The 20,777-nt window shown below is 45.5% G+C and overlaps 1 protein-coding gene across 1 annotated transcript in view; it reads left to right on the plus strand.

Moving 5' to 3' along the window:
* Positions 1-20,777, plus strand: part of LOC120033176 (ras-associated and pleckstrin homology domains-containing protein 1-like) — an 83,875-nt gene that overhangs the window by 55,948 nt on the left and 7,150 nt on the right. The window contains exons 8-17 of the mRNA XM_038979459.1: positions 2,565-2,762; positions 3,056-3,133; positions 5,590-5,749; positions 9,193-9,314; positions 9,671-9,736; positions 9,843-9,986; positions 16,068-16,178; positions 17,625-17,723; positions 17,987-18,113; positions 18,761-18,897. Coding sequence (XP_038835387.1) covers positions 2,565-2,762; positions 3,056-3,133; positions 5,590-5,749; positions 9,193-9,314; positions 9,671-9,736; positions 9,843-9,986; positions 16,068-16,178; positions 17,625-17,723; positions 17,987-18,113; positions 18,761-18,897 — 1,242 coding nt within the window. The remainder of the gene's footprint in view (positions 1-2,564; positions 2,763-3,055; positions 3,134-5,589; positions 5,750-9,192; positions 9,315-9,670; positions 9,737-9,842; positions 9,987-16,067; positions 16,179-17,624; positions 17,724-17,986; positions 18,114-18,760; positions 18,898-20,777) is intronic.

Consider the following 20,777-nt stretch of genomic DNA (forward strand, 5'->3'; position numbering starts at 1 on the left):
AGAAAATAAAGAGCCGTGTAGAGTATGTTGGTGAAGATATTTGTCGGGAAAAAATTGCTGGCCTGTTTTATTTGAATCCTCTAATCCCCCTCTCTGTGCACCACCATTCCTTCGCTCTCTTTTTCTCTCGGTCTCTATCATGCGTGTTTTTTATTTATCCATCTTTAGTCTAGAACCCTTTCTCCCCTCCCTCTCACAGCTTTTCACAGTAAAGTACATTCTTGGCCATTTGTTTGATGGTTGTGTGTCAGATGTTGACTTTGGTGGATTGTAAAGTTGGTCACTTTCTATCATGATTTGATTTTTGCCTTCAAAACGAAAGCAGCTGAGCCAAGTGCTCGTCCTGGGTTACACGGAGAGCAGTTAGCGATTAGATACTGTATTCTAGGGTGGAGTATGGAGATGTACTGTATTTCTGTCAATGCTGTAAATTACCACAGTTTGACCCAAATCTGTCTCCGTTGTGATGCTTGGACATTGTTTTAGATGCACAGACACAAGAGGGTTTTGTTTTCGGCGTTCTTTGATTAAGCACAAACGCTTGCCAAGGCCATCCGACGTATTAATACATCTGTTAATAAACAGTTAGCTCTACACAAAAAAAGACCCAAAACAAATTTGTCAAGCACTTTTTTAATTTATGCGGAAGGCCTAAATTAGAATGTGTATGGGAACGGAATTATGCAGTCATTCTCAGGGGGAGCTTCCTGTATCGCTGCTCGTTCGAATATTATGGATGCCAACACTGGAGGATTGTGGGTAGGAGGAGGCGCACGTCTGTATGTCTTCTGACATAGTATCTCAAATTCTTAAACACACATACAAAGCAAAATTCGTCTGCCCCTGAATTTCATGGCCAGGACCTTGGGGCCGTATGATTTAATTGACTAATTATAGCGTTGTACTAGTCCAATGTAGCACAAGGCTATTTGTTTATGAGCTGTTTTTAAGCCAACCGTCTATGTCTGTGTTCAGAATGCCATCCAAATGGGTTTAGAGGGAGAGCGAGAGAGTGCCTGAGGTGTTTGTGGCAATGGGAGGGTTTGTATGTCAGTGTTACACTGCACTTTTACACACACACACACACACACACACACACACACACACACACACACACACACAGAGACAGAGAGATGCTTCAACACACTATCCCTTCTCCCCTGCTTCATGAGTCAGAATAGAACTACCAAGTACAGAGAGCTGTAGATGGGGAGAGGGAGGGGAACAAGAGACGGGGAGAGAGGGTAAAACTTCAAAGGGAAAGAGCGAGACTGGCTTTTTTATAGACGCAGCAGAAATTCCTTTTTTAAATTCAGCCTCCATGGAATCCTGTGAAAATGCAGTAGGAAAGTACCTGCAGTAGAGAAGGAGAGATATCTAGTTTCCAGTGTTTACTGAGGAGCATGCAGGAAGCAAAGTGCTGTGGAGGGGGACATGGAGAAGGGGTTTCGCAGTCCAAAAGCTAAATTAACAGTGTGACTGGGACTGACTCCATATTTTAATCCTCCATTGGTCCTTTTGAACCCTTTTACACACACAGATACATACACACACACTCCACACTGAAAGCCTGTCACTGCGTGTTGGCCAAACAGTGCCTTTCTTGCATTACACTGCCACTCATGCAGAAAGGTAGTCTGGTTCATGGAGGGGGTGCCCAGATAAGAGGCTTGGATCTTGGAGGGGGTGCCCAAATATTCACTACCCTATTACCACTCCCTGTTTACTGTTGTCGGGGGGGGGCAAAGCTGGTCACAGCTACCCCTGCACTGATTGGATAAGGGGGAAGAGGGTCTGGCGAACGGGTCCCCCTGGTTGGTGAGAGGAGAGCGGGTACACATTGTGATTGGGTGACGGGACAGAGGGGTCCTCTCTGTCGCCAGCCGGTGAAGGGGTTCTCCTGTTTGTGTGGGGATTATGGCTCGGCGATTGGGCGCGCTCCCAGGACTCCGCAGCTGTTCGTGAGAGGATGGAAGGGGGAGGGACGCCTCGTCTCTGAGTTAGAGGGGTTAGTAGTGCTCATCTTGTGTGTGTGTGTGCGTGTGTCAAGGAGCCTGTACTCTCTCACACACTCCACTCCGGTCTTGCTTTCCTGGCTGTAGCGTGTCAGAGGAGAGGTGAGAGGAAGCAGGTTGAAGTCTCTTTGCATTGGTCTCAGTTACTCCTGAAGGACTGAGACGAAGATCTCTCGCTCTCTATAACGGTCTATCGATTTCCTTTTCTTAAATACATTGCTTTCTGCCATTCATCTGGACTCAATAGGGTCTTGGAAGGAGAAGATCGGGATTTTGGAATGGTGACGTTCCAACATCGGGAAAACGTAATTTTTTTGTGTGTAGTATCTAGGCTTTCTCTATGTACTATGTAAGTGTCTTTGTTTTTTTTATTTTGTAGTGGAGGATACTGACACTTTTGGGTCCGGACTTCATATCTTCCGCAGATTCTTGCCATTTGGGGGATCGTCCACTATTGTGTCCCACCCGCCGTGTAGCGAGACCAAAGGGATTTCCGCATCTCGGCTTCTGCTCTAGTCGAGAGAAAGAGAGTGAGCGAGAGGGCGATAATGGGGAGAGAAGGATGAAAGGGCGGCCATCTTTGAGCGCTTTTCTTTCCATTTTTACCAATGGAGCGTTGGATTTAGGGCTATCTACTGTTGGTTTGGAGTCGGACGCGTTGGGCTGATCTGTGTGCGAGGACACGCGCGTTCTGTGTTGTGGTGGCTACCAGAGATGGAGGTGATGGCGTCTTGCTGGAGGGGCCAGGTAAACGATTCCAGGGCCATTGATGGAATGCACAGTACGTATACGCTTATGCATCTCTGTCAATGACTGAGTGGTACTGACTGATGAGGTGTGAGAGGTGTTGGTCTCACTCTGGCAAATGGAGTTCAGAGGGCGTCAACTGTCTGCCCTACGACGAGGAGAGGTATGGAAAGAGTAGGAGAAGGTGATTGGGGAGGAGGTTGGCTCAATATTAAAGGCTCCTGTTGGTTTTTGTGCGTGTATGTGTTTGGCCATTGCCTGTGTGTGTGTGTTAACTGTTGCTCTGTGTCTAGGAGGAGCAGGGGGCCAAAGTGAAGGCCGAGAAGATCCGAGTGGCCCTGGAGAAAATCAAGGAGGCGCAAGTCAAAAAGGTAAAGTTCTGACCTAACCCATGTACAACCGTATACAGTGTTTTTCTACACTTGTTTGTGCTGTCTGTTCCCATTGTGATACATAGTTCCATAAGATCCTCTCCATATCTGCTTCAGATTCCCTGTGTGAACTAACTTCATTCAGAGACATGCAGTGAAACGCTAAGAAAATAGGTCATTGCAGTGTTTGAGTGCATGTGCCTGTTTGTGTGTGTGTGTGTGTGTGTGGGGCGTGCATGCATGCCTGTGTCTGAGAGGGAGAACGAGAGACAATCCAGACATTTTGCACTGGCATCTGTAAGACTGCTTATCCTTTGGGTTGATATAAACAAGTCTTGTTTTCGTGAACAACTGGAGTCCTTTTGCACTGTGTTCCAGTCAGTGAATTGGTTCTGTGAGCCACACCAGGCACCAGTTTCAAGCCATCGGGCCATTTCACCAGTGTGGGTGAGCTTGAATGAAGTGCAACTGCTCTGAATGAAACGACTCCATTGAACACAGCGATGTGCTCTTATTCTCCCAGTACATTATGTAGAGAGTAGACCCGCCATTTCGGTCCACACTGACTGACTGAGCCAGCTGCTAGATCAAATTGATCCATTTCGGTCCAAGCTGACTGATTTTAAGCCAGTTTCTAGATTAAATTGATCCATTTCAGGAGAAAAATACCCAAGATATTAGCATGCAAAGATTGTGCCCTCTTCAAATATGTTGGCGTAAAACGCCACTGTAGAAAAACGCTCAATCAAAGATGGCCGCTCTTTCATCCTTTTCTCCCCTTTATCGTCCTCTCGCTCTCTCTCTCACTGCATGTTAAATGTGTAGAACACAGAAAAATATGACATTTTGTGAATGTTGCTTTGAAACTGTGTGTGTTGTTGAATTTGCTCTATATTACCGTGTTACAATATAAAACGTGGAAAAGATTGACTCTCGCATTGAAACCGATTCCACCTCCACTTTGCTAGAGGCTAGGATTTTAGATTTGTTTTTAGGAGGGCAGGTTTTGGACTCCTATGATTTAGAATGGGAGTTTTTTTGGGGGGGTCTATTGAAAGCGGCCCTATTGGAACCCTATTGACTATATAGTGTACTACTTTTGACCAAAACTTTTGACCAAAAGTAGTACACACTGTATAGGGAATAGGGTGCTATTTCAGATGCAGCCTGTATTTACCCAGCATGTTGTGACACCATACTACACACTGTGGCATAAGGTGCATATCACAGGTTCAATCACATCCTCAATAGTTGTCCTTGGGGCACTGAAACATCTCTCTGAAATTGGTTTCATATCAACAATTATGTTATGAAGTAGCCTGGTCCCAGATCTGTTTATGCTCTTGCTGACCTCGTCCCCAGGCTCAAGTATCTGGTGCATAGAGCCTGGTAACACTGTGCCACAAAGTGGGACTTGAAAGGCATGTGATTTAATGTCGAGGCAGGAGAGGGAGCGAGCCTGTTACAGCTGTATTAGACGGGACTTGAAAGGGCCTGTTACAGCTGTATTAGACGGGACTTGAAAGGGCCTGTTACAGCTGTATTAGACGGGACTTGAAAGGGCCTGTTACAGCTGTATTAGACGGGACTTGAAAGGGCCTGTTACAGCTGTATTAGACGGGACTTGAAAGGGCCTGCTACAGCTGTATTAGACGGGACTTGAAAGGGCCTGTTACAGCTGTATTAGACGGGACTTGAAAGGGCCTGCTACAGCTGTATTAGACGGGACTTGAAAGGGCCTGTTACAGCTGTATTAGACGGGACTTGAAAGGGCCTGCTACAGCTGTATTAGACGGGACTTGAAAGGGCCTGTTACAGCTGTATTAGACGGGACTTGAAAGGGCCTGCTACAGCTGTATTAGATGGGACTTGAAAGGGCCTGCTACAGCTGTATTAGATGGAACTTTGATTAATGGCAAATCGGCAATTAAATTCATCAATTAAAACACATTGACCATATTATTCCGGGGAAGCCCAATTTGATTCTGAGTTGGTGCATATAAAGTTATCCGGTGAACTATTTCTAAGATATGTACTTTCAGATTTTCCAAACTCACGTCCTTGTTTCTATCACTTCTGATCCGTGCGCTTTGACGTCCACAATGTAGGGGGGAGATTTGAAGGGTTATGCTAGATGGTGATGGACGAATAGATCAGCCAATTAAAACCGTTAGTCCGTTCCTGCCATAGACTTCCAGTCAAGTCCCGTTTTGAGGCGCTGTAAAAACCTGACAGTTCAACCGAGAGGGAGCCAGCCGAGAGGGAGTCAGCTGGCGGACTAGGTTTAGCTCTTGCTAACTCCATTGCCGTCACTCAAGCCAAACATTCGTTATGACAAAGATTTGGCATGATGGCACAAACAGACTGGCACTCAGGCTAGTGAGAGAACTGTTCTATATGAAGAGCCTGACCGTTCTGCACCTCTCTCCTCATCCCTCCTCGTCGTCGTCCTCCAGCTGGTGATCCGGGTGCACATGTCGGACGAGAGCTCCAAGACCATGATGGTGGATGAGAGACAGACTGTCAGACAGGTGCTGGACAGCCTGCTGGACAAGTCCCACTGTGGCTACAGCCCCGACTGGTCACTGGTGGAGACCATCAACGAGCTGCAAATGGGTATGTATATACTGGCAACGATGCTGGGAATATACTGGGGGAGAGTGAGATATACTGGCAACGATGCTGGGAATATACTGGGGGAGAGTGAGATATACTGGCAACGATGCTGGGAATATACTGGGGGAGAGTGAGATATTCTGGATGATGCTGGGAATATACTGGGGGAGAGTGAGATATTGGGGATGATATTGGGAATATACTGGGGGAGAGTGAGATATTGAGGATGATGCTGGGAATATACTGGGGGAGAGTGAGATATTGGGGATGATGCTGGGAATATACTGGGGGAGAGTGAGATATTGGGGATGATATTGGGAATATACTGGGGGAGAGTGAGATATTGAGGATGATATTGGGAATATACTGGGGGGGAGTGAGATATTGGGGATGATGCTGGGAATATACTGGGGGAGAGTGAGATATTGGGGATGATACTGGGAATATACTGGGGGAGAGTGAGATATTGGGGATGATACTGGGAATATACTGGGGGAGAGTGAGATATTGGGGATGATGCTGGGAATATACTGGGGGAGAGTGAGATATTGGGGATGATGCTGGGAATATACTGGGGGAGAGTGAGATATTGGGGATGATGCTGGGAATATACTGGGGGAGAGTGAGATATTGGGGAGATACAGGGGGAGAGTGAGATATTGAGGATGATACTGGGAATATACTGGGGGAGAGTATGATATTGAGGATGATGCTGGGAATATACTGGGGGAGAGTGAGATATTGAGGATGATGCTGGGAATATACTGGGGGAGAGTGAGATATTGAGGATGATGCTGGGAATATACTGGGGGAGAGTGAGATATTGGGGAGATACAGGGGGAGAGTGAGATATTGAGGATGATACTGGGAATATACTGGGGGAGAGTATGATATTGAGGATGATGCTGGGAATATACTGGGGGAGAGTGAGATATTGAGGATGATGCTGGGAATATACTGGGGGAGAGTGAGATATTGGGGAGATACAGGGGGAGAGTGAGATATTGAGGATGATACTGGGGGAGAGTATGATATTGAGGATGATGCTGGGAATATACTGGGGGAGAGTGAGATATTGAGGATGATGCTGGGAATATACTGGGGGAGAGTGAGATATTGGGGAGATACAGGGGGAGAGTGAGATATTGAGGATGATACTGGGAATATACTGGGGGAGAGTATGATATTGAGGATGATGCTGGGAATATACTGGGGGAGAGTGAGATATTGAGGATGATGCTGGGAATATACTGGGGGAGAGTGAGATATTGGGGAGATACAGGGGGAGAGTGAGATATTGAGGATGATACTGGGAATATACTGGGGGAGAGTATGATATTGAGGATGATGCTGGGAATATACTGGGGGAGAGTGAGATATTGAGGATGATGCTGGGAATATACTGGGGGAGAGTGAGATATTGAGGATGATACTGGGAATATACTGGGGGAGAGTGAGATATTGAGGATGATGCTGGGAATATACTGGGGGAGAGTGAGATATTGAGGATGATGCTGGGAATATACTGGGGGAGAGTGAGATATTGGGGAGATACAGGGGGAGAGTGAGATATTGAGGATGATACTGGGAATATACTGGGGGAGAGGATGATATTGAGGATGATACTGGGAATATACTGGGGGAGAGTATGATATTGAGGATGATGCTGGGAATATACTGGGGGAGAGTGCGATATTGGGGAGATACAGGGGGAGAGTGAGATATTGAGGATGATACTGGGAATATACTGGGGGAGAGTATGATATTGAGGATGATGCTGGGAATATACTGGGGGAGAGTGAGATATTGGGGATGATGCTGGGAATATACTGGGGGAGAGTGAGATATTGGGGAGATACAGGGGGAGAGTGAGATATTGAGGATGATGCTGGGAATATACTGGGGGAGAGTGAGATATTGGGGATGATACTGGGAATATACTGGGGGAGAGTGAGATATTGGGGATGATGCTGGGAATATACTGGGGGAGAGTGAGATATTGGGGATGATACTGGGAATATACTGGGGGAGAGTATGATATTGAGGATGATGCTGGGAATATACTGGGGGAGAGTGAGATATTGAGGATGATGCTGGGAATATACTGGGGGAGAGTGAGATATTGGGGATGATACTGGGAATATACTGGGGGAGAGTGAGATATTGTGGATGATGCTGGGAATATACTGGGGGAGAGTATGATATTGGGGATGATATTGGGAATATACTGGGGGAGAGTGAGATATTGGGGATGATGCTGGGAATATACTGGGGGAGAGTGAGATATTGGGGATGATGCTGGGAGATACAGGGGGAGAGTGAGATATTGAGGATGATACTGGGAATATACTGGGGGAGAGTATGATATTGAGGATGATGCTGGGAATATACTGGGGGAGAGTGAGATATTGGGGATGATGCTGGGAATATACTGGGGGAGAGTGAGATATTGGGGAGATACAGGGGGAGAGTGAGATATTGAGGATGATGCTGGGAATATACTGGGGGAGAGTGAGATATTGGGGATGATACTGGGAATATACTGGGGGAGAGTGAGATATTGGGGATGATACTGGGAATATACTGGGGGAGAGTATGATATTGAGGATGATGCTGGGAATATACTGGGGGAGAGTGAGATATTGAGGATGATGCTGGGAATATACTGGGGGAGAGTGAGATATTGGGGATGATACTGGGAATATACTGGGGGAGAGTGATATATTGTGGATGATGCTGGGAATATACTGGGGGAGAGTATGATATTGGGGATGATATTGGGAATATACTGGGGGAGAGTGAGATATTGGGGATGATGCTGGGAATATACTGGGGGTGAGTGAGATATTGGGGATGATGCTGGGAATATACTGGGGGAGAGTGAGATATTGGGGATGATGCTGGGAATATACTGGGGGAGAGTGAGATATTGGGGATGATGCTGGGAATATACTGGGGGAGAGTGAGATATTGGGGATGATGCTGGGAATATACTGGGGGAGAGTGAGATATTGGGGATGATGCTGGGAATATACTGGGGGAGATATTGGGAGAGAGTGAGGCGTACTGTGACACTGAGACAAATGTGGACACTCGGACAGTGTCAACTTGTAGTGTTGTCTAGGTAGTAGCTAGTATTGTACCCGTTTGTGTTTTCAAGACTGTCCGTGAATGTCTCTGAAACTGTTAATCTGTCTGTGATGGCGTGAGTCAGGGACGGGCGCCCAGCCTTTCTAATGCTAGAGGAAGCACTCGGGGTAGGTGCAGGCAGCATGGTTATTTAGGCTGCGTCACACATGGCAGCCTTTTCCTTCTATAGTGCACTACCTTTGACCAGGGTATGCTTAGTCCGGATTGAACCATGTTTCACACACACTCCCTCTCTCTCTCTCTCTCTCTCTCTCTCTCTCTCTCTCTCTCTCTCTCTCTCTCTCTGTCCTCAGAGCGGATCTTTGAGGACCATGAGAACTTGGTGGAGAACCTACTGAATTGGACCAGAGACAGCCATAACAAACTGATGTTCATCGAGCGCATCGAGAAGTATGCCCTCTTCAAGAACCCCCAGGTAAGACCTTGGAACTAGGAAACCCCTTCCAATGTGCTGTGTGTGCACTACTCACACCGCTTTAGTGTAGAGTACACACACACACACACACACACACACATTTCTTATGCATGCTAAGAGCCCTTGAGAGTGCGTGTGTTTAAGAAGTAGGTCATGGCTCTGGCAATACGTGACTGAATAATGCATTGGACATGAGAAGGCTAGGTGAGAAGGCTAGGTGAGAAGGCTAGGTGAGCCAACTCGCCTGGAGGAGTGTGTGATCTGCTGTTTTCAACTCGTGTCTATTTCTCCTTTGCTTTCCTCTCCTCCTCTGTTTCTCTTTCTCCTTCTCTCTATTTTCCCCCGCTTACTTACAGAACTACTTGTTGGGCAGGAAGGAGACCTCTGAAATGGCCGATAGGAATAAAGAGGCCCTACTAGAGGTGAGAAAGACAGACACACACACACACGGTCTCTCCCACACTACCACACACATCTCTCTCTCGCGCTCTTTAAGATTACACTAATAACGATGATGTGTTCGTGCAGGAGTGTTTCTGTGGCAGCTCAGTGTCAGTACCAGAAATAGAGGGAATCCTCTGGCTGAAGGATGATGGGAAGAAGTCGTGGAAGAAGCGATACTTCCTGCTGCGCGCATCGGGAATCTACTACGTGCCGAAAGGCAAAGCTAAGGTTAGCCACCCACTGAATACGCCAATCGACTGCTGCTGTTAAAAATGGCTTTATAAAATACATTTGATTGTGTGTGTGTGTGTCCCTGATTGTGTGTATTGGGTTCACATGTTAATGAGAAACAGATCCACCCCATCTCTCTGGTATTTCCTGTTTCTGGATATGATGACACAGGACTCCACTGGGGATCGACCGAGCATGTGCCTCTTCTCCTATTGCATCATGGGTCATTGGTTACCCCCGGAGACCAATATTTCTCAACCGCAGCCCCATGTTGTGTGTGTGTATACATGCTTTAGCTTTTAGCCCAGGGTCGTGTTCAGAAGGCATGAAACGGAAGTAAACCTTGGAGTAGTTTTTCCCCAAAATGTTTTCCCATTCCGTGCCTATTGAAAATTCCCCTGGCCAATTGGGGGGGGTTGTTGAGATTAGAACCTTAATTTTTGCCCCACTCCCACACCGTTTCCGTTTTCTGGTCCTCTGATTATCCCATAGGTTGTCTCCTTTTTTAAAATGTATATACAATGCCACCCTGTGGTGTTAATTCTGCAATGAGTAAACCAGTAATCTGATAAGATTTGTCACGTTGTTGGCCAAACAGTGCGTATTTCAACCTCTACTTGAATGAATACCGTATCAAACCAGTTTGGCCTCTAGGCATGTACCTTGGCCAGTCTGTAACTAGTATCATATAATCAAATTTATTTATATAGCCCTTCTTACATCAGCTGATATCTCAAAGTGCTGTACAGAAACCTAGCCTAAAACCCCAAACAGCAAGCAATGCAGGTGTAGAAGCACGGTGGCTAGGAAAACTCCCTAGAAAGGCCAAAACCTAAGAAGAAACCTAGAGAGGAACCAGGCTATGAGGGGTGGCCAGTCCTCTTCTGGCTGTGCCGGGTGGAGATTATAACAGAACATGGCCAACATGTTAAATGTTTATAAATGACCAAGATGGTCAAATAATAATAATCACAGTAGTTGTTGAGGGTGCAGCAAGTCAGCACCTCAGGAGTAAATGTCAGTTGGCTTTTCATAGCCGATCATTGAGCAGGTCTGGGACAGGTAGCACGTCCAGTGAACAGGTCATTGTTCCATAGCCGCAGGCAGAACAGTTGAAACTGGAGCAGCAGCACGGCCAGGTGGACTGGGGACAGCAAGGAGTCATCATGCCGGGTAGTCCTGAGGCATGGTCCTAGGGCTCAGGTCCTCCGAGAGAGAGAGAAAGAGAATTAGAGAGAGCATACTTAAATTCACACAGGACACTGGATAAAATATAACAGACTGACCCTAGCCCCCCGACACATAAACTACTGCAGCATAAATACTGGAGGGGTCAGGAGACACTGTGGCCCCATCCGATGATACCCCCGGACAGGGCCAAACAGGCAGGATATAACCCCACCCACTTTGCCAAAGCACAGCCCCCACACCACTAGAGGGATATCTTCAACCACCAACTTAACATCCTGAGACAAGGCCGAGTATAGCCCACAAAGATCTCCGCCACGGCACAACCCAAGGGGGGGGGGGGGCGCCAACCCAGACAGGAAGATCACATCAGTGACTCAACCCACTCAAGTGATGCACCCCTCCTAGGGACGGCATGGAAGAGCACCAGTAAGCCAGTGACTCAGCCCCTGTAATAGGGTTAGAGGCAGAGAATCCCAGTGGAGAGAGGGGAACCGGCCAGGCAGAGACAGCAAGGGCGGTTCGTTGCTCCAGAGCCTTTCCGTTCACCTTCACACTCCTGGGCCAGACTACACTCAATCATAGGACCCACTGAAGAGATGAGTCTTCAATAAAGACTTAAAGGTTGAGACCGAGTCTGCGTCTCTCACATGGGTAGGCAGACCATTCCATAAAAATGGAGCTCTATAGGAGAAAGCCCTGCCTCCAGCTGTTTGCTTAGAAATTCTAGGGACAATTAAGAGGTCTGCGTCTTGTGACCGGAGCGTACGTGTAGGTATGTACGGCAGGACCAAATCGGAAAGATAGGTAGGAGCAAGCCCACGTAATGCTTTGTAGGTTAGCAGTAAAACCTTGAAATCAGCCCTTGCCTTAACAGGAAGCCAGTGTAGGGAGGCTAGCACTGGAGTAATATGATCAAATTTTTGGGTTCTAGTCAGGATTCTAGCAGCCGTATTTAGCACTAACTGAAGTTTTAGTGCTTTATCCGGGTAGCCGGAAAGTTGAGCATTGCAGTAGTCTAACCTAGAAGTAACAAAAGCATGGATACATTTTTCTGCATCATTTTTGGACAGAAAGTTTCAGATTTTTGCAATGTTACGTAAATGGAAAAAAGCTGTCCTTGAAACAGTCTTGATATGTTCGTCAAAAGAGAGATCAGGGTCCAGAGTAATGCCGAGGTCCTTCAGTTTTATTTGAGACGACTGTACAACCATCAAGATTAATTGTCAGATTCAACAGAAGATCTCTTTGTTTCTTGGGACCTAGAACAAGCATCTCTGTTTTGCCGAGTTTAAAAGTAGAAAGTTTGCAGCCATCCACTTCCTTATGTCTGAAACACAGGCTTCTAGCAAGGGCAATTTTGGGGCTTCACCATGTTTCATTGAAATGTACCGCTGTGTGTCATCCGCATAGCAGTGAAAGTTAACATTATGTTTTCGAATGACATCCCCAAGAGTTAAAATATATAGTGAAAACAATAGTGGTCCTAAAACGGAACCTTGAGGAACACCGAAATTTACAGTTGATTTGTCAGAGGACAAACCATTCACGGAGACAAACTGATATCTTTCCGACAGATAAGATCTAAACCAGGCCAGAACTTGTCCGTGTAGACCAATTTGGGTTTCCAATCTCTCCAAAAGAATGTGGTGATCGATGGTATCAAAAGCAGCACTAAGGTCTAGGAGCACGAGGACAGATGCAGAGCCTCGGTCTGACGCCCTTAAAAGGTCATTTACCACCTTCACAAGTGCAGTCTCAGTTCTATGATGGGGTCTAAAACCAGACTGAAGCATTTCGTATACATTGTTTGTCTTCAGGAAGCCAGTGAGTTGCTGCGCAAGAGCTTTTTCAAAGAAAATTGAGAGGAATGAAAGATTCGATATAGGCTGATAGTTTTTTATATTTTCTGGGTCAAGGTTTGGCTTTTTCAAGAGAGGCTTTATTACTGCCACTTTTAGTGAGTTTGGTACACATCCGGTGGATAGAGAGCCGTTTATTATGTTCAACATAGGAGGGCCAAGCACATGAAGCAGCTCTTTCAGTAGTTTAGTTGGAATAGGATCCAGTATGCAGCTTGAAGGTTTAGAGGCCATGATTATTTTCATCATTGTGTCAAGAGATATAGTACTAAAACACGTAAGTGTCTCTCTTGATCGTAGGTCCTGGCAGAGTTGTGCAGACTCAGGACAGCTGAGCTTTGGAGGAATACGCAGATTTAAAGAGGAGTCTGTAATTTGCTTTCTATTCATGATCTTTTCCTCAAAGAAGTTCATTAATTTATTACTGCTGAAGTGAAAGCCATCCTCTCTTGGGGAATGCTGCTTTTTAGTTAGCTTTGCGACAGTATCAAAAATAAATTTGGGATTGTTCTTATTTTCCTCAATTAAGTTGGAAAAATAGGATAATCGAGCAGCAGTGAGGGCTCTTTGATACTGCACGGTACTGTCTTTCCAAGCTAGTCGGAAGTCCAATTTTCTGGAAGCTTGCCTCAGAGCTCGGGTATTTTCTGTATACCAGGGAGCTAGTTTCTTATGACAAATGCTTTTAGGGGTGCAACTGCATCTAGGGTATTGCGCAAGGTTAAATTGAGTTCCTCAGTTAGGTGGTTAACTGATTTTTGTCCTCTGACGTCCTTGGGTAGGCAGAGGGAGTCTGGAAGGGCATCAAGGAATCTTTGGGTTGTCTGAGAATTTATAGCACGACTTTTGGTGCTCCTTGGTTGGGGTTTTAGCAGATTATTTGTTGCGATTGCATGGTGGTGGTGGTCCGATAGTCCAGGATTATGAGGAAAAACATTAAGATCCACAACATTTATTCCATGGGACAAAACTAGGTCCAGAGTATGACTGTGACAGTGAGTAGGTCCAGAGACATGTTGGACAAAACCCACTGAGTCGATGATGGCTCCGAAAGCCTTTTGGAGTGGGTCTGTGGACTTTTCCATGTGAATATTAAAATAAAAAAAATTAGAATATTATCTGCTATGACTACAAGGTCTGATAGGAATTCAGGGAACTCAGTGAAGAACGCTGTATATGGCCCAGGAGGCCTGTAAACAGTAGCTATAAAAAGTGATTGAGTAGGCTGCATAGATTTCATGACTAGAAGCTCAAAAGACAAAAACGTCTTTTATTTTGTAAATTGAAAATTGCTATCGTAAATGTTAGCAACACCTCCGCCTTTGCGGGATGCACAGGGGCTATGGTCACTAGTGTAACCAGGAGGTGAGGCCCCATTTAACACAGTAAATTCATCAGGCTTAAGCCATGTTTCAGTCAGGCCAATCACATCAAGATTATGATCAGTGATTAGTTCATTGACTGTAACTGCCTTGGAAGTGAGAGATCTAACATTAAGTAGCCCTATTTTGAGATGTGAAATATCACTATCTCTTTCAATAATGGCAGGAATGGAGGTCGTCTTTATTCCAGTGAGATTGCTAAGGCGAACACCGCCATGTTTAGTTTTGCTCAACCTAGGTCGAGGCACAGACACGGTCTCAATGGGGAAAGCTGAGCTGACTACACTGACTGTGCTAGTGGCAGACTCCACTAAGCTGGCAGGCTGGCTAACAACCTGCTGCCTGGCCTGCACCCTATTTCATTGTGGAGCTAGAGGAGTTAGAGCCCTGTCTATGTTCGTAGATAAGATGAGAGCACCCCTCCAGCTAGGATGGAGTCCGTCACTCCTCAACAGGCCAGGTTTGGTCCTGTTTGTGGGTGAGTCCCAGAAAGAGGGCCAATTATCTACAAATTCTATCTTTTGGGAGGGCCAGATTACAGTTTTCAACCAGCGATTGAGTTGTGAGACTCTGCTGTAGAGCTCATCACTCCCCCTAACTGGGAGGGGGCCAGAGACAATTACTCGATGCCGACACCTCTTTCTAGCTGATTTACAGGCTGAAGCTATGTTGCGTTTGGTGACCTCTGACTGTTTCATCCTGACATCGTTGGTGCCGATGTGGATAACAATATCTCTCCCCTCTACACTCGCCAGTTTTAGCTTTAGCCAGCACCATCTTCAGATGGTAGCCTTAACGTCGGTAGCCCTGCCCCCTGGTAAACAGTGTATGATCGCTGGATGATTCGTTTTAAGTCTAATACTGCGGGTAATGGAGTCGCCAATGACTAGGGTTTTCAATTTGTCAGAGCTAATGGTGGGAGCTTCGGCGTCTCAGACCCCGTAACGGGAGGAGTAGAGACCAGAGAAGGCTCGGCCTCTGACTCCGACTCACTGCTTAATAGTTATATCTCCACTCACTCTCCTCTCTCTCCCTATAAACTTCTCTAGTCTAAAGCCTCAGACAATTTATTTAAAATTTAGCAAAAATCGGTCGAGCTTTTATCTTACTGCTGTTTAATTGCAATAGTAGAAGGCACAAGGAGAATTTAGAAATTTGGTAGTGCATGAGCAGTTTTCCTCCTGTCATTCACTGACAGACCTACAGAGCTGTTTAACCTGTCAAGAAATGTCCAGTTATTCAACTGTCCCGTTAATCAACTGTCCCGTGTTTGCTAGGTAGGTAAGTTAGGCTAACCAGCTATCTAAATCTTGTAGTTTTCATGGCCAGATTACATGCCCAGGGGCCTCGACCCCAAGGGGGCCCCCATTGATTTTGTTCAGGCACTTTGGTATCATATCAACACACAAGACATGGCAAAATGTGTAGAATTGCAGGAAATTACCTTTAAAACCGCAAAAGAGTGGTGTGACAGCTTGGGGTTGTAAGGTTGGGGTTTGTTACTATGAAGATGAACAACAATATCCATCCGGACCTTTTGTCACCTAGGAAATTGTGTGACCGGACCTTCTCAAATATTATTTGATTACCCGTGCAATATATGATATAATCAATCATATCTGAATCCTGTCTCTCCCTCCATATAGGCCTCCAGGGACCTGGTATGCTTTCTACAGCTGGACCACGTTAATGTGTACTACGGCCAGGACTACCGCAGCAAGTACAAGGCCCCCACAGACTACTGCCTGGCCCTTAAGGTAAGCTAACCCCCCCCCCTTTCACCTAATGGTACACTCCACTTCTGCTCCTTGTGGAGAATTGATTATGGACATGGGCCAACTCATTTTTAGACAAGGGGTGGAACATTTTTAGAGTAGAGATGTTGCGGTGAGCCTGGACAAGCCCATTAAGATGGATCTGTTGTGTGAGTGGATGTGGTCCCGGGGGGGTCTGGGTAATGATATCCTTTGTGGCCACTTCTTTCTAAAAGCACAGACCCTGAAAAACACCAATGATAAGTGTTAAGGCGCCACTCTCCTATATTATTAATGTTGACCCAACTATCTTTAGCTGTAGTCAAACCAACAGGCACAAAGGCAATTATCAAGGGTGGTTTTGGAATCAATGTCTTTACTGGAACGGAACGATCAGGGCCGGTCCTGGCCGCTCTGCCGCCCAAGGCGAGACAGAAAATTTGCCGCCCTCAGTAAAACTCAAATAGTACTAGTAAGGAAATTGACTTTGAGAAGACGTTCAAAATACGTGTTTTCCAGATGTTGAAGTTAGGTTCAATTTAGGATGAACGTTGAAAATATTTATTTTTCGGACGTTGCAAATACGTATTTTCTGGATGTTGAAATCAGTTCGAAATGACATTTGAAAAGACAGAATTTATAGCTGTCTATGTTTGGGCCAAATCAAGGCTGGTCTAGGCCGGACAACATCTGAACATAGACATCTATGATTGGTTTGATTCGGTCCGGACCGAACCAAAAACCTATGTATGTGGAAATCCAGGCCGGTCCAGACTGCACAAAAAAAAGGCGTCTGGACAGGGCCAAAAAACAAATCCAAAAGGTGTCGGTGTTGGTCCGTGCTTATTGAGGTATCGCCCACAGTGTCGCCTGAAAATGAATTTTAGGAATGCCCATCTGTGGTGGTCCTACCGTTTGTAAATAAGACGGCCGGTCCGGACGAGTCTAAAAAGACATTGGTGTCGGTCCACGCTTACTGGGGTGCAGCCTACTATGTGGCCCGCAATGGAATTTTAGGAATGCCCGTTCATGTGGAAGGCCCACCGTTTGTAAAAATAAATAAATAATAATAATAATAAAATGCCCGTTACATTGGCTTTATTAGTCCTGATTCCTGTGAGTAATCAATTTGGCGGTTTAAACTCTGAATATCAGCTACCCAGCTTTATCCGAAGGAGTCATCCTGAACCTATTTGCAATGTGTTTACACAGCGGGAAATGCAGAATTATTTCCTTTTTCACTATGATCAGCCCGTATAAAAGGTACGGCTACAAACTTGAAACCACTGGTCATGGCAATTTAGCCCATGGGATCAATCTTCTGGACAGCAGTTGTGAGTAGCCTGATTGGCCATTCCATATTGACCATTCCTCCTCCTAGGAACAAAGTGATACGACATTTGTTGCATTGTCATGGTAACGCGTGTGTGCATGTCTCTGTGTGTTCAGCACCCCCAGATCCAGAAGAAGTCCCAGTACATCAAGTATCTGTGCTGTGACGACGTCAGGACCCTCCACCAATGGTTCAACGGCATTCGCATCGCCAAGGTGAACCTTAACCTCCACGTCACTCTTAAACATGACTACTAGAGGCTGTATAGAAATTTCTCTCAAGCCAAAAGGGGTCCCCTAAACTAAAAGCTTACTTTAAAAAAAAAAAGTTTGTTTCCCTTAAGATTGTTTTACAATATTAAATGATATATGAACCATGCAACCAAAATACAACATTCAATGTGAACAATTAGCAACTGCGCTTCTCTTTAATAAACAACAGTGACCTCTATCTTTCCCCCACGGTGGCGGTGGTGTAGTACGGGAAACTGCTGTATGTGAACTACCAGGAGGCCATGAAGCGCACGGAGGCGGCCTACGACTGGTCCTCCCTCTCCACCTCCAGCATCCGCTCTGGCTCCAGCTCCGGCTCAGCCAGTCTGCCCGGTGAGTCAGCCTTCCAGGGCTTACAACTGGTCTGGGATTAGCTGCTCAAGTCCACGGTGGTCCACTGAGGCTTAATGGTAATGGCTGGGGGACTGTGATAGACGAGCACAGATCCGGGATCAGCTTGGTAATCGAATTGACCTCAATTTGAGGTGATGTTGATTCAGTAGAGATTGATATGCTATTAATTAATTGATTGGCCATTATTTTCAATGACGACTTTTCGATTCAATTTATGAGTTGGAGTTCAGATGGAGTTGACCACAACCCCTGTCTAGCAGTAGTAGTTCTAGTTCTGATCTTGAATCAGTTGTTGTGGCTTTGAGGGTACACGATAAAGCTCTAGTCTATCTACAGACATGTGGATTCACCCTTTTTTACACATTCACTCCCATTAATCAAATCTGCAGAAGAGGGAGTACTAATGTGGCAGTTCGGTGGCTTCAGAGACTCTTGTTAGCCAATGCATAGGTCAGAAATCTAGTGTTTTTATATGCTCCCGGGGTGAAGTTTCCCCCTAGGTACAAATCTAGGATCAGTTTCCCCTTGCCCAATCCTAACCTTAACCATTAGTGGGGGAAGGCAACACTAACCCAAGATCAGCATCTAGCGGCTTTCTTCCATGGCTGTGTGTGTGTGCCCCCCAGAGTCCCAGTCGAACCACTCGGGCCAGTCAGACAGTGGAGTGGACACGGCCTCCAGCCACGGGCGCTCCCAGAGCGTGGTCAGCTCCATTTTCTCTGAGGCCTGGAAGAGAGGAACGCAGATGGAGGAGAACACCAGGGTTAGTGCTTCTCCCCTTTGACCTGTCCTCTTCACGCCAATATATCCCTCCTTTGTATTTCCTCTCATCTCTCTATATGTCTCTCCGTTATCTCTCCTTTCTCCTCTTCTCTTTGTCTCCATCAGATTTTTTACTGTAAATGATTGATTTTGTCTCAGTCGCACTTTTTTCCTTTCTGTCTTTGTTTGAATTTTTCTTTCACTCATTGCTGGTACTACTAAGGTTCTACTTTCGGGTAACACTTTATTTTGATAGTCTGTCTGTAGAGCATCTACAGATAAGACTATCAGTAACATTTCAACCAGGGCCGGTGCCAGAACAAATCAGTTGGACTACTTTTGATTTCCATATGCGGGCCTTTTGATTTCCATATGGGGCAAGTTTTTTTTTTTATTTTTTTTTGTAGGACCTCCTTCCATGGAAAAACTAGAACCGCCATTCAAGCTAATGAGCAGTCATTCGGACTGCAACATTCTAACAGTTTAATTAATACATTTCATACATGCTACCGCAAAAAAAACGTATAATTTGGTTGTGTTTCTGAAGGTAACATTAGAATATGAAAAATATATTTTTTAAAGTGTTACTTTTCATTAGTTTATGTTACTGTTTATGTAAAAACTCATTTTATTTGTGGAGTGCCTTTGTTACAACTATGAAACAGAAAGCATATGTTGGAACTAACCGCTTTTTACATCGGCAAAAAAATATGATATCCCAACCACCAAGATGCACAGTCAGCAAGATGCACGGTCAAATGATGAAACATTCGTTGCCTTAACATTAATTATAAGCTCCAAGTGTAAATAGTGAAAATCACCACAAAAGCATAAATGTCATTCTAATGAATATATGACCGCAGTCAAAAATGGTCAATTACTATCCGCTTGTGCTTACATGGTGTGTCTTCACACTATGGCATAAGTTGGAGCATGTCACATAAACAACGAAAGCTAGTGAGTGTGTTGCTGATGTTGGTTTTTGCTTGAGATGTAAGGCCTGCTCTCTGTGATGACATTTTGTGCTGATAATCAGACAGTTGCATTGTCTCTAACTTTTTCTATCCAAACGGTTAGTGTGAAATTAGTTTTGGTGTATGTTCAGTTTCGAGGCAACTATCGGGGTAATTATCAACTGGGCACGGCACCTTTTTAATTATCGGGAGGAGGGAAGCAGGCCCTACTGTCGGGAGTAGTGGGGGGCAAGGTGGGAAAACCATAAAGAAAATGACATGCCCTCCTAACAGTGGTTATAACACCAGTTCTGTTTCTGATATTAAAATTCTAACAATGGCAGTGTGTTTTATAGACTTTTTTTTAGGTAAAGTCGAGGGCGGCATGACTTAAAACGTCAGAGTATTTATTTTTTATTTTTTAAATGACCTTTTTAAATGTGGCATGAACACAACCAGTCGTGATGTGTTCAACCGATTTTGTCAAACAAATCACTTCAAAAAGTAGGTTACATTTTTCACGTTCGTCAAAAATAATTCCAGCATCCAAACAGTGCACTGTGCACCCGCCAACTTTCCTTCAATGTGCAAGTGGCTGAAACAACCATCTCACCAGAGAAAGCATCAGAGCGATGCTTTCAGCCCCGGCTTGTTCCCTGTCTTACAACGTCAACAAAAGGAAGGAGCTGGTCGTGGACTTCAGGAGACAGCAGAGGGAGTACGCCCCCATCCACATCGACGGGGCCGCAGTGGAGAAGGTGAAGAGCTTCAAGTTCCTCGGCATACACATCACTGACAATCTGAAACGGTACACCCACACAGACATTGTGGTGTAGACGACGCAACAGCACCTCTTCGACCTCAGGAGGCTGAAGAAATTCGGCTCGGCCCCTAAGACCCTCACAAATGCACCATTGAGAGCATCCTG

The sequence above is a fragment of the Salvelinus namaycush genome, chromosome 40 (assembly GCF_016432855.1).
Source record: "Salvelinus namaycush isolate Seneca chromosome 40, SaNama_1.0, whole genome shotgun sequence".
In the NCBI taxonomy this organism is placed as follows: Eukaryota; Metazoa; Chordata; class Actinopteri; order Salmoniformes; family Salmonidae; genus Salvelinus; species Salvelinus namaycush.